The sequence below is a fragment of the Taudactylus pleione genome, unplaced genomic scaffold (assembly GCF_031769625.1).
Source record: "Taudactylus pleione unplaced genomic scaffold, aTauple2 ptg000479l, whole genome shotgun sequence".
NCBI classification, from domain to species: domain Eukaryota; kingdom Metazoa; phylum Chordata; class Amphibia; order Anura; family Myobatrachidae; genus Taudactylus; species Taudactylus pleione.
Window position 1 is genome coordinate 6,176,190 of NW_028284881.1, and position 13,421 is coordinate 6,189,610.

The window sequence follows — 13,421 nt, forward strand, 5'->3', positions numbered from 1 at the left end:
GCCCTTTAAGGGGGTCGTGCAAGGGGCCCGGCACCAGATGGCGTCGCATACATAAACCTTTCTGAGTTAAAATCCTCCGCACTACTACCTGCAGGCTATGACTTGCAGGATAGCAATACTGGGTGCAGTATCGTGTGCAATCTCCTGGTCAGATATATTTGACTATCTTGACGGAAATATTAAGCAGCGCCATACCAGTCCTGACTGACGCTAAGATTAGCTGCAGGGACCCATTATCAGCGTATGCAACTCACAGTTCCATCTAAAATATGGCAACTTGCAGCACGCAACAGTATGTGACAAACCTCACAAATATTAACAAGTATATATATGTGAGGTCTCAGAACCACCCCAGGTACACCTGTATTAGGGCAGATAAAGAAAAGGGATAGATATACACTGACAGGTGAGAGAATAAAGTACAGACAGTCAGCACTAGCATAAGTCACATACAATGCAGAAAAATATATATAAACACATTTGCATGACATATAATATACTGCACAATGTCGCTACATTCAACTGCCCAGATTCAGTTTCTGGGAAGGCTATAGCGCTGTGTACACTCACCCAAAATGGCCAGGTACGCAGGGGGACTGGGCTCACTGTCATCCTAGGAGTTCTGCTGCACCACCGAGAGATAATGGCCGCTGGAGACCTCAGAAGAAGCGTGGCCCGCGGAGGAAGCAGCTCAGCGACGCCAGACTGTAGTATTGAAAGGCGCGCTGAGCTGAGGGGAGGAGCCGCTAGACAGGGAAGGCTTCCTCCCCTGGCTAGCAAATTAACCCCCCGGGATGCCGGCTCCCGCTGCCGCTATAATCCCTGGTGGGCTAGTGATCACGCGGGGTATGCCTCCATGGAGGGGGAGCCCGCCGCCACTTCCAGCGCCTCCGGTCTGTCCCCAGAGACCGGAGGCATAAGGCTGCATGTACACGCGGGTCACCGCAAGCGGTGACCACGCGACTTACCTGTCCCCGTCGATCCGGCAGCAGCCCAGGGATTCCTCCAGAGTCCGGCTAGTACAGACTCTGGGGTCCCGCTGCGATCCCCAGATCTGTACTGGCGTCGCAGCGCCGGCGGGGTGTAGGAGCGGCAGCTTAGACGTCCATTGGACAGTCTGATGCTGCCGCTCTGAAGAGTAGTAAAAAATAATAAAATAAAACTCTAAGCAGCCCCCCTGCAGTAACCACCTGTGCTCAACTATGGATATCTCTAAAATCTGAACTGTTGGGGATCCTTGAAGACCGTGTTTGGGAACCTCTGCTTTACACATTATGATCTACAGACCACACTGTTCATGGTTGTTAAGGTGGGTACACACCTAAACAACCGGCAATCGTGCCGATGTTCAGGGCGATTTGCCTTCACCCTGGACATCGCATAATTGCCGATACACACTTAAAAGATTTAACGAACGACGAAACGATCGCTGTTCCATCCTTCATTAATATGTACAGCCTCACATGCGATGTTGTGTGATTGGTCGTGCAGCACGGCCAATCACACAATATGGCATGCGACCACAGGAAAGCGCAAACACACTGCACGATATGCCCGATTTGTCATTGCAATTTGGCCAATTAGGGGCCAATATCGTTCAGGTGTGTACCCAGCCTTGTGTAGAATATAAATCCATTTTCTTACAACGAATGTGAAATAGACAGCCGTTAGATGTGCTGGTATACAAATACCCCTGCTTGTTGCCTGGTGTACAATACACATACCCTTCATATTGGCTTTAGTACAATATATACCTCTTTCCGGAGGACAGAACACAACTAAGACACTGTAACACTCATCTCCATTCATGTGGTTCTTGCAATTAAATCTAATCATGCTGCTTGGTCATGAAGCTATCTGCCTGTTTTATTATTAGCTGATTGCTCCTAGTTTCCTATCTGAATTTAGCCTTGGCAGCTAGAAAAGTGGTAAGTCAAAGTAATGAATGTCCTGCTCAGAGCATGAAAAGCAAATGTGTGAGGCTCTTGTCATGCAATAGGGCTCCTACACAAACAGTACAATCATTATTTGTGGTTTCAGTGAATTGTTCATTGACTGAGCATGACTCCACTTTATACTAAGCAGAGCATGAATAGCATGCACAAGTAAAAAATGTGGGCAGTAGGATATTGTGGTCCTTAAACCTGGCGGTAAGACAACAGTGCAATATGACTAAACATGAGGAACAACCTTAAAACTGAATTGCAACCACTAAACTTCCTGAATAGCGACAGTTTCGAACTCTTCACTGAAGAAAACATTTCATTGATAGGGATGGGAAGAGCCACAAAGAAGTATTGGATGTTCACAACTGGCCTGCTGTATTATTACATTACCTGTACAAGTACACCAGTGGTAGAGCAATGTATTGTCATAAAATACAGTATGAGTTAAATGTTAACAGTACCCTTTTTTTAAAAATACTATTAAATGCTATATAAAAGGCTAATGAATGAAGTATATACTAAGGGTAGGTGTGTTTACCTTATTGCCAACAGTATCCATAAGATGGGCAGCTTTAAGAACCAGCAGTCTTGCCTGTTCGATCTCTGCTCTGGATTTTGCAATGTCTGCCAGGATAGTCCCTTGTTCAGCTAAAGGTTTGCCAAAAGCTATTCTTGATTTTACCTGGGGATGATATGGTAAAAAGAAGGGTATCTTCAGTGGGATCAGAATAAATTCTGTGTATGCTCAGCTGCTATTTATTGTAATAGGGTAGTTTACAAAATGTAATGGAATGTTATGTAGGAAATATTACCATCTTAAAAAGCATGCCAAGATATAATATACATGACTGTATACCAACATTTAAACATATGAAAGATGGATTTATCATTCGCTACAGATGTGGCCTCATACATCTAGGCTCAATATGCCGCGCAGCGCAACTTGCCTGGCATGAATGATCCGACAGGTTCCATGAGACTCTGCTTGCGCCAGGCGTCTTTTTTGTCCGAAAATGCTTCTTAGTTGCAATGCAATGCAACTAGCACGTGACACTTGAATCTCTGTGTGCACCCGAGTCTGTATATGAACGCAACTTGGAATGAAAAAAGCTGTGGCCGCTACATTGTAGAATTTACAGGGATTAAGTCGTACACAGATGTAGTTGCATCGCATTACAACTTAGACACATTTCCGATAAAAAAAGACGCCCATTGCTAGCAGAGTCTCACGGCACCTGCCGCGCCAAGAGGGGCTTTTTAGCATGACTGCAGCAAAGATGACACATCTGTATGTAAAGCAGACATGAAAAGGTCGTAGCTTGCAACACCTACAATATGGTGAAAGGCGCCAACAGTTTGGATGTACCCCCCCAATTCGGGGCTGTCCAGCCTAAATTGAGACAGTTGGGAGCTATGCCTAAGATCTTGCCCAGTGACAGGATCTCAGATTTCCCCCTACATGTACACTCGTATATATTTCCAAATCTTGAGGAATGGAATAAATTACACTTGCCAAAAATGAAGTCATTATCCAACTAGATTTACCAGACAATCCCCTTCAGATGTCGGGCTCAGCAGTCTTTTTGGGCCAGTAAATGCTGCAGTTTGTGACCAAGCAGAACTAAGATGACTAAATGAGTTTGCAATACTAGCATGTATGTGCATCTCACTGATAGTGATTCAGTCTCCTGTACTATGGATCGCTAGACGACGAAAGACAGAGTATCTCTGTAGTGGCAACAGCTGTACTTTTTGAGGGGAAACCCCCCCCCCCCCCCCCCAACAATGATGGCTCTATAATGGCTTCATCTCCGGCACTTTTGGTTACTATAGTGGGGAAGACCGTACTAATGGCAGAGGGACAGAGAAAGACAGAATGACATGCTCCTGTACGTCTACTAGCTGTGGAAGTAAAAACTATGAGGTAAGGAAATATTAAGAATTCCACTAACACTTCCTAGATTTGTAACTACTCTATTTGTATGACCTTCAATAATAACACATTTGAGGCCAGGTCCAAATAGTTAAACTTCCACTTACTCAGCGAATAAATCAGCTTCTTGTGTGCAATGTCAAAACTAGGTGAAAAATATTCCAAAGCAATATCTTTAATAACAAAATAAATTACATCTAGCCTCAATAATTCCATATCTTAGGTATTTTATGGTCATCAATAATTCTTTCTTTAAGCAGTTTGTCAATAATTTCTTCCAGAAATTAAATAAGATGTAGCTGATGTAGAGTTGCATGCAAGTCTATTTTGCAGATGGATGCTGCGATATTTAGCACTACACATGTTCCATAGCAGAGCATACACAACAATGAGCATCTATCCCCTGGGTAGGAGGCACGCTGCAGGAGCTACAGGATGGCCCCTCATGGAGATGAAAGCGCAACAGGAAACAACTCAGCAAAGACATTTTCTCAACTACTTCAAAACTCCAGTGAGCACTATATGGAAAATTTGTGTCCCCGGCTGAAGGCATGCCACAGTACAAGAAACAAAATAAGCATGGTGAGGCCACAATGGATGCCAGGAACAGGCCTGTCAGTACTAATATACAACATTATATATTGAAGAAGGAAGCAGTGATGGTGGTTGGAGAGGTAGATGTCAGAGGTTTGAGAACAGATTCCAATGTATTAAGTAGGTGTTTGGCATTACAATTATATAAGTATAATATTATAGCACGAAGAGCGTTTCTGTAGAAGCGGTAGATAACAGTATTATCTGAGGCAGTCCCATTACTTTGAGAGAGAGCTTTTAAAGGCTGCAAATTTTTTTAGAGTGCTATGGTTCAGGTATTGGTCGACACAGAGGAAATGAAAACTTAGGTTCTGTTGATGGGGTGCGATTAAGCTTCTGTGCTGCTGAATCAGAAAAGACTAATTGCATCCATATACTATTTTCTTGTTTGTCATTTATGGTTTGTGCTACCCAGTCTGAGGTGTAACAGTAATAATTTGTACTAATACTATGGTTACATGTTTTGTATTGTACTGCTCGCTCCTGCAGAAACTTTGGGCCTGACGCAGGGACAATGTCAGACGTAAATGGATGATGTTTTAAGTTTGCACATGCATCTCGATTGTATGTGCACTAAATCGGGTGCATGGTCTGAGAATTTTAGTACGCATTGCCGGGAGGTAATGGAGGTGGCAAAGCCAATGCGGACGTGTTGCTGAAAGCAGCTGCATTCAGAGATGCGCTCGGATAGAGAAACTGCACCTGCCATAGGGCTGGTCCATGTTTCCATGGTGTGCCCATGATGCATCTAAACACGCACCCTCCCCCTGCCCTTTCCACCTAATCCACTCTCTAGTTCTCCCTCCTGCTGCCATACCGCCCATCTCTTAAAACTATCCCTCTCTGTTGGTATCGATCCCTCATCATTCAAATATGCTCTGTTCTACTCCATTCTCTAGAAAACCCTCCCTTGCCTCTCTCCAATTACCACCTCATCTCTCTCCTCTGATACAACTCCCAAGTTACTGGAGTGGATTTTCTGCAACCGACTCACCTCCCACCTCTCCTGTCATTCCCTCCTAGAACAATCCTTTCAATTCAGTTTGCAATCTTTCCACTCCACTGAAAATGAACTCACCAAGGTCACCAACAACCTCTTCACTGCTAAATCTAAGTGTCATCTACACCTGCTTCACAATCCCATCGACCCCACCCTCCTCCTGCAAACCCTCCACTTCATCTGCCTCCATGACACCGCATTATCATGGATCACCTCTTATTTGTCAAACTCCTTCTTCCTCCACCTCTCCTCATCTCTCCCTTCCTGTCGCTGTTCCCCAAGATCTGCCCTGGGACCCCTTCTCTTCCCTCTCTATACTTCTTCCCCTGGAATGCCAATTAGCTCCAATAGGCTCCATTATCAACTGTCTATACCTGTATTTACCTCTCTTATCCTGACCTCTCTCATATCACCTTTTCCTTTTGGAAGTCCCAATACTTCCTTAAATGTAACATCTCTAAAACTGAACTTAAAAGGGCTGAGGCAGAGTTGAAAACAAGTCTGTTTTGCAGATGTATTTTACACTGTATTATGCTCTGATGCTGAGGCACACAAGTACAGATGCCAATTGGTAACAGGGTATTCGCAGTTTGGGGAAGCTGTGTTGGCAAAAAATATCCCTTTTTTTCAGACGCATCTATTACACCATGAATAAGACGGGTTCAGTCATAAGGATGTGAATGATCTGGCTGCAGATATGTGTCCATGCATGTAATGTGGGAGCAAGCTTGCCCTTACAATGAATTAATTTACTCAAGCCTGCCACTGCTACTCCAGTCTCTGCACCCAACAGCACTGCTGCCCATTTCTTCATGGTACCCACCAATATTCATCCTAGAATGTAAGTGCTCACGAACAGGACCCTTGTTCTTACGGTCTCCTCCATGTAGTTATGTAATTTGCAGGTTTATTTTATGTAATTATGTCACTCTTGTCTATTTGTAAAGTAGTCTGTAATTGTCTAATGTACCTTTGCTTTTTGCTATGTATGATATACCTTATGTACGGAACACTTGTGTTGACACATTAATAAAAGCTATAATAATCTGTTGGTAAAGTGTCGACCACCATGCGAAGGGGCTGTAGGCAAAGCAGCATCTGATTGTGAGAGCAATGTTTCCATCATGGATGGTGTCAGTGAACTACGAACAAAAAAGAAGAGTTATGGTAGACTTACCTTTGTTAACTGTTTTACTTCGAGGTCCATAAGATCCACAGGGATAACCATGGGGTGTAGGTGGTTGAAGCTAACCGGGTACCAAACAGTCAATAGCTTTAGCTCCCAGGATACACCAGTTGTCCTCCACATATACCCCGCCCCCAGCCAAAGGCAGACAGTTTTGTGAACAAGCCCAAGGAAGGAGCAGGAAACAGGTGAAGGAAGAACATTACACACAAGAAACACTCTCACAGAAGATGAGGAAATCAGTGACTAAGAGGAAAATACCAATGAAGCCAGGTGCGGCAGAGTGGGTGCAGTATGGATCCTATGGACCTCGAAGTAAAAGAGTTAACAAAGGCAAGTCTACCATAACTCTTATTTTCTTCTTCAGGATCTATACAGATCTACAGGGCTAACCATGGGGATGTCCTAAAGCAGTTTCCCCTAAGGGTGGGAACGCTCCTGAGCAGAAAGGAGAATCCATCGCCCCAAGGAAGCATCCTGAGAAGCAAAGGTGGCAAACCTGTGGAAGGTGTGGACGGAAGACCACGTGGCTGCCCTGCACAATTGTTCAGCAGAAGCTCCACAGTGAACAGCCTACAAACGTCCCACAGACCGAGTAGAATGTGCTGTAACCGTGTGTGGAACAGTAAGACCAGTTTGCGTGTAAGCCTGAGAGATTGTCATGCGAAGCCATGGGGCCAGAGTCTGTTTATTAGCTGGCCTGCCCAGTTTATGAAAGACGTACAACGCAAAAAGAGAATCCGATTTCCTATAGGAGTTGGTACGATCGACGTAGATCCGAAGAGCACGAACAACATCAAGGGAGGCTTCACCTGCAGAGAGGTCCGAGGATTGGAAGGCCGGAACCACAATCTCTTCATTTAAATGGAATCAGAATACCACTTTAGGAAGGTAACCAGCCCGAGTACGGAGGACAGCTCTGTCCAAATGAAAAATCAAAAAGGGGGAGCGACAGGAGATCGCTGCTAAGTTAGATACCCTGCAGGCAGAGGAGATAGCGAGGAGGAAGAGCGTCTTCGCCGTCAGCCACTTGAGGTCTACTGAGTTATAGAGCTTCAAACGGAGGAGCCTGTAGAGCCTGAAGAACCAAGGACAAATCCCACGGGGCCACCGGAGGGACAAAAGGAGGTTGAAGGTGGAGAACACTCTGAAGAAACGTTCTAACATCAGGCAGGGGAGCGATCCTTCGCTGGAACCAGACTGACACTGCAGAAACCTGAACTCTAAAGGAGGCCAGGCGGAGGCCGAAGTCTAACCCAGCCTGGAGAAAGGCAAGCACCCGGGAAACCCTAAAAAACTGTAGGGTCATAGTTTCTGGGGGAGCACCATTGAAAGTAAGAGTGCCAAACTCTGTAATAGATGCGGGCTGAGGAAGGCTTACGTGCTCTGAGCATCGTCTGGACCACAGAGCGATAGAAACTCTTTGCTTTTAAGAGGAATGACTCAAGAGTCACAGCGTCAAAGACAGATGAGGTAGGTCCGGGTGCAGGAAAGGGCCCTGCGCTAATAGATCCGGCCGTAGAAGAAGTGGAAAAGGAGAGTCTATGGAGAGACTCCGTAGGTCAGTGAACCAATGGCACCTGGGCCAGGCTGGAGCTATCAGTATCACCGTGCCACCTTCTTGCTTGAATTTTCGGAGAACCCTCGGGAGGAGGGATACAGGAGGAAAGAAGTATGCAAGATTGAAGTCCCACCGCATTGGCAGAGCATCCACGAAGGCGGCTGGGGGATCTCTGGTCCTGGACCTACACCTGGGGACCTTGTGCTTGTGACGTGCCATGAGGTCTACATCCGGGTGGAGAGCCCATTCTCCGGCGTGTACATCCTGATGGCTTACGAAGGCTACTTCCCAATTGAGGACTCCGGGAATGAACACTGCCGAGATTGCCGGGAGATTATGTTTGGCCCAGACCAGGATGTGTGCTAGTTCCCACATGACTGCCCGACTTCGCGTGCCTCCCTGATGGTTGAGGTAGGCTACCGCAGTCGCGTTGTCGTACTGGATTTGGACTGGCCTGCCCCGGAAAAGATCTCGCGCCAGAGTGAGCGTTCTGTACACTGTTCGAAGCTCCAGAATGTTTATGGGCAGGCGACTTTCCTGGGCTGTCCACCGTCTCTGAAAGGTATGATGACCAGTGACTGCAGCCATTCCGCGAAGGCTGGCATTTGTAGTGAGAAGCTCCCAATTTGGAATCCAGAAGGGGTGACCCTTGTCCAGATGGGACGTCTGCAGCCAACATGAGAGGGAAAGATGGACCTCCGGAGGGAGGAGGATCGTTTGGGACCGGATTAGATGGTACTGCCCGTTCCCCCAGGAGAGAATTAGTTGTTGAAGGGGCCTGGAATGGAACTGGGCATATTCCACCATATCGAAGGTGGATACAATTGACCCCAGGACCTGCATTGCTGAGTGAATGGATACCCTTCGATTGCGGAGCAAGTTGCGCACACGCAACTGCAATGCCACAATTTTGTCTACTGGCAGAAAGATCCTTTGTATTTGAGAATCCAGGAGTGCACCCAGGTGTACCATCCGCTGTGTGGGAGAGAGGGAGGACTTTCTCCAATTGATGAGCCAGCATGTGCTTGCAGGCAGGCAAAGGTCAGCTGGAGAATGGTGTTGTAAAACAGCCGGTAAATGTGTCAAAATTAAGAGGTTGTCTAGGTATGGCAGGATTCTGACTCCCTGATGCCTGAGGTGGGCCACCATGACTGCCATTATTTTGGTAAAGACCCGAGAGGCCATTGACAGACCAAAGGGCAGCACCCGAAACTGGTAATGCTGCTACAGGACAGCAAACCGTAGGAAACCGTTGGTGGGTTGGAGTAATAGGCACATGCAGGTATGTATCCTGAATGTCCAGAGAAGCCATAAAATCCCCAGGCTCCAATGCCAGGACAATTGATCGTAGAGTTTCCATGCAGAACTTGGGCACTCGGATAAATTTGTTGAGGGATTTGAGATTCAGAATAGGCCGATGAGACCCGTTGGGCTTCCTCGATGAGCCAAAGGAACCGGTATTATCGCACCTGAACACAGCAGGGAGTGAATGGCTTCCTGTAGGGCCAAGGCCTTGATGGAGTCTGATGGGGGACTAGTACAAAAAAACTGCTGGGGAGGACGCCTCAGAAAGTCAAGGGTGTACCCCTGAGAGACCACTTCTCGGACCCAGGCGTCGGCAAAACGAAGAAATCGACTTCCCACCCTGGGATCTCCCAGGAGGAGGCCCACCCCATCAGGCGGCGTATTTGTTGTCAGACTTGGAAGCTGGACGTCTGGCTGACCAAGGCTGCTTGGATCGTGGCTTGGAGGTCTTGTGAGAACTAGGCTGCCTGGGAAAGGACTGTCCTTTTGCCTTCTCCTGGGGGCGAAAGGACCGAAAGGAGGACGGTCTAGGCTTAGGGATAACTGCTGATGGCAGCAAGGCAGATTTTGAGGCTGCCACTGTAGCCACGATTTTGTCCAACTCTGCGCCGAACAGTAAGTTTCCAGAGAAAGGTAAGGATTCGAGGGCCTTCTTGGATTCTGTGTCTGCTTTCCAGGATCGTGGCCAAAGGACCCGGCGAGCGACTACCGAGGTCGCAGATGCCTTAGAAGGAGTCCAGTATCCAACGCAGCTTCCCCCAGCTCCCCAGGGATCCCAGGCCTGGGCTGGCTAGTGGTCAGGGTTAATGCTTCGCATGGGGGGCCCGGTGAAAGGGCTCCCCTGGCTGTGGCATTAGCCCTCCGCTAGAAAAAGTCCAGTGCTGGTTCTGCATTATACAGGGGGACCTTACTCATTTTTTCCCCCCAGAACCAGGACCTGGGAGGTGACGCTTTTGACAGTTTGGTGCCCAGTTAGCTCCAACCACCTTACACCCCATGGTTATCCTTGTGGTTCCCTATGGACCCTGAAGAAGAAAGTGTGCGTTCAATAGTATGCATTTAAAGGATTTTGACAGGTGATATAGTGTTGTGAAATTGTTACAGTTAAGAAGTGATTTATGTTTATCAGAGCGAAGTGGAGGAGTAAGTAACCAAATGTGATGGGGGTTTGAAGGCAATAATTGTACGGATAATATCATGGAAGGATAGCACAAAAGTACAAATAATAATAATACATTTATTTAGATAGCGCTTTTCTTCAAGACTGAAGACCATTTAGAGGGAAGAAACATTATTAAACATTGTGGGATTTGAGAATATGTGGCAAAGGTTATAGCAAAAGGAATCGGTGTGTAATGCCGGCTATCGGGGTGCCTCCTGTCACAATACCAACAGCGGCATCCCGAAGGTTGGTATCCCGACAGCGGCCGGGTAAGTATACTTACCCTTCCCCCCCTAAACCCTCCCTTCTTGTAGTCTAACCCTAACCCTCCCTGTTAGTTCCTGAACCTAAGTCCCCCTCCTTCGTGCCTAAACCTAACCCTCCACGCTTAGTGCCTTAACCTAACCCCCCCCAGTGGTGCCTGACTCCCCCCCCCCCCAAAAAAAAACAAAACAAAACCTAACGCTGACCCGCTAACTGCCCTAAACCTAACCCTCTCCCCTGTGGCTAACAGGACGGGAGCCCCGGATTTACCTCGTTCGGACATGCTTCCTCCTGGATCGGGATTAAGATAGGCGTCTGTATTTCGATGCCTATCTTAACTCCCTTGTCGGGATTTCAGCATCGGCATAGAGGGAAGAGAGATAAATAAAATCAGCTAGTTACATTGTAAAGAGCATTGAGATGCATTGCCGTGATATAATGAAAAAAAAAATTGTATTAATACCATTTGAAGGGATTTCTCCCATAGGGATATACCAATAGAGGTCACTACTCCATACCAAGAAATTAGAGATCCAAGCCAGGTGACAATGAAAGATCACTAGCAGAGTGTGCAGACACCTTAGATATTGCAATATTAAGTTAACCATTAATAGCTGATAATCTGTCCCAATTATATGACCTCTGCCTCTTATTATTTGCCAATGTAAATGTGAAAATAAAATGTGGTATTATCAGGAAGAGCTGTCGGAAAATTCAACGGGCAGAGAGCTGTGCCCTGGTCTCAATAAGCAGTTTCGGGTAGATACTTGATCACTAAGTAAAGGTGCAGTTTCTATGAACATTATACATGTCTGTGATAAGAAGTAGGGCCGTAATTAGGGTGGTGCGACATGTACCACAGCACAAGGCACCACAGCACAGGGGGCGCTGTTCGGGCCTGTCAAATTTCTGTTTATAATCATTCTCACTTGTAGCTTCCTCTTCTTTTATCCCCGTCATCTCCACCCCTATCGCCTTCCTGGCCGACTCCTCCATCTGGCCACCTCCCCAAGTACCTTCAGTCACATCCTGTCATAACTCATGGGTGGATAATGGATGCAGCCCGTATTTGGAGATTGATGAGACCAATTCCTGCGGTGCGGAGTCTAATGTGCCAGCGGTATTCATAGGGACCCTCGCAAGAAGGTATGGACTTGGCTGCATCCAACACACAGGTCGCAGCCCTCAGGATAGGTTCCCTTATACAGTTGCTGGTGAACTCTGGATGGAGCAGTAAATACTTTCAACATAGTCGAGAGGCTGGGTCAGAACCAAATGAACAAGATGTTACCAGGGAGCAAACGTATGCAGGTCACGGAGGATAGCCAAGGTCAAAATCAAATATTCAATGCAGTACCAGGGGTCAGACGAAATCGTAGTCACAAAGAAGCCAAGGTCATGAACAAGTAATGAGATATACACAGGAACGCTGGAGTAAGGTAATGGAGCCTATACTCTGGCACTGGAGTGCTCCCAGGAACTTCCAATGGTTTGAGGAGAGAGATATGAAATACGTTGGGAATCCTGAGAGTACCAGGAAGTTTTAAGCGAACAGCTACTGGATTGATTACCTGAAGGATCTGGAAGGAACCAAAGAATCTGGGAGCAAACTTCATGGTGGAAACTATCAATTGCAAGTGTTTAGTGGATAACCAGACTTTATCACCGGGGTTCAGCACAGAACCCTTCCTTCTCTTCTTGTCCGCCACCCGTTTATACCTGGAAGAGGCTTTACACAGTTTCTTTACCTCCTGAATCCAAAAAGGCCTTAAGAGTCTCGGTGGGTTTTTCTAACAGCAGGATCAAATCGATCGTAAACTGTTATAAAACTTTCTCGGTTGGGGTGTGCTGAAGCGCACCTAAGCTGACCACCCCTCAATCAGTTAGGCCTTGTCGTTTCCTGGATCATTTAGGACACTGAATGAGAAGATGATCTGGGTCACCACAGTACAGGCACAATGTATTCTTAAATCTCCTTTCCCTCTCCACAACTGGCAAACATGATTTCCCAATCTGCATAGGTTCCTCAAGAGAATCTACTGGAGCAGTAAAACGAGGTGCAAGTTTGAAGCTGAAGCACAAGGACTGCTCCCACTCTCTCTCTGTGGCGCCTATCTATGCGGATGCATAAGTATATTAAGTTGTCCAAGGATGTGGGCAACTCTCTGGACGCTAAGACGCCTTTAAATTGTTCAGAAAGACCCTGCATAAAGGCCGCAAACAAAGCTGCATTGTTCCATCCCAATTCAGAGGCAAAGGTTCGGAATTGCACTGCGTATTGACCTGCAGTCTGACTGCCTTGTTTTAATTGCAGAATAGCTGATGAAGCGGACGATACCCGGCTGGGCTCATCGAAAACCCTTCTGAAAATTCTAAAAATTTCGAGCTGTCATTGACCAAGGGATCATTCATTTCCCATAGTGGAGAAGCCCAGGCAAGAGCCTGTAAGGACAACAAGGAAATAACGTAG

At 46.7% G+C, this 13,421-nt stretch overlaps 1 protein-coding gene across 4 annotated transcripts in view; it reads right to left on the reverse strand.

The window, feature by feature from the left end:
- The window catches only part of ACAD10 (acyl-CoA dehydrogenase family member 10), an 81,926-nt gene that overhangs the window by 15,900 nt on the left and 52,605 nt on the right, over positions 1–13,421 (reverse strand). For 3 of the 4 annotated variants that reach the window (XM_088449216.1, XM_088449217.1, XM_088449218.1), the window contains one exon: positions 2,485–2,628. In XM_088449216.1, coding sequence (XP_088305342.1) covers positions 2,485–2,628 — 144 coding nt within the window. Of the gene's footprint in view, positions 1–2,484; positions 2,629–13,421 lie in introns of those variants that run through there. The other variant, XM_088449219.1, reaches the window with a different exon arrangement.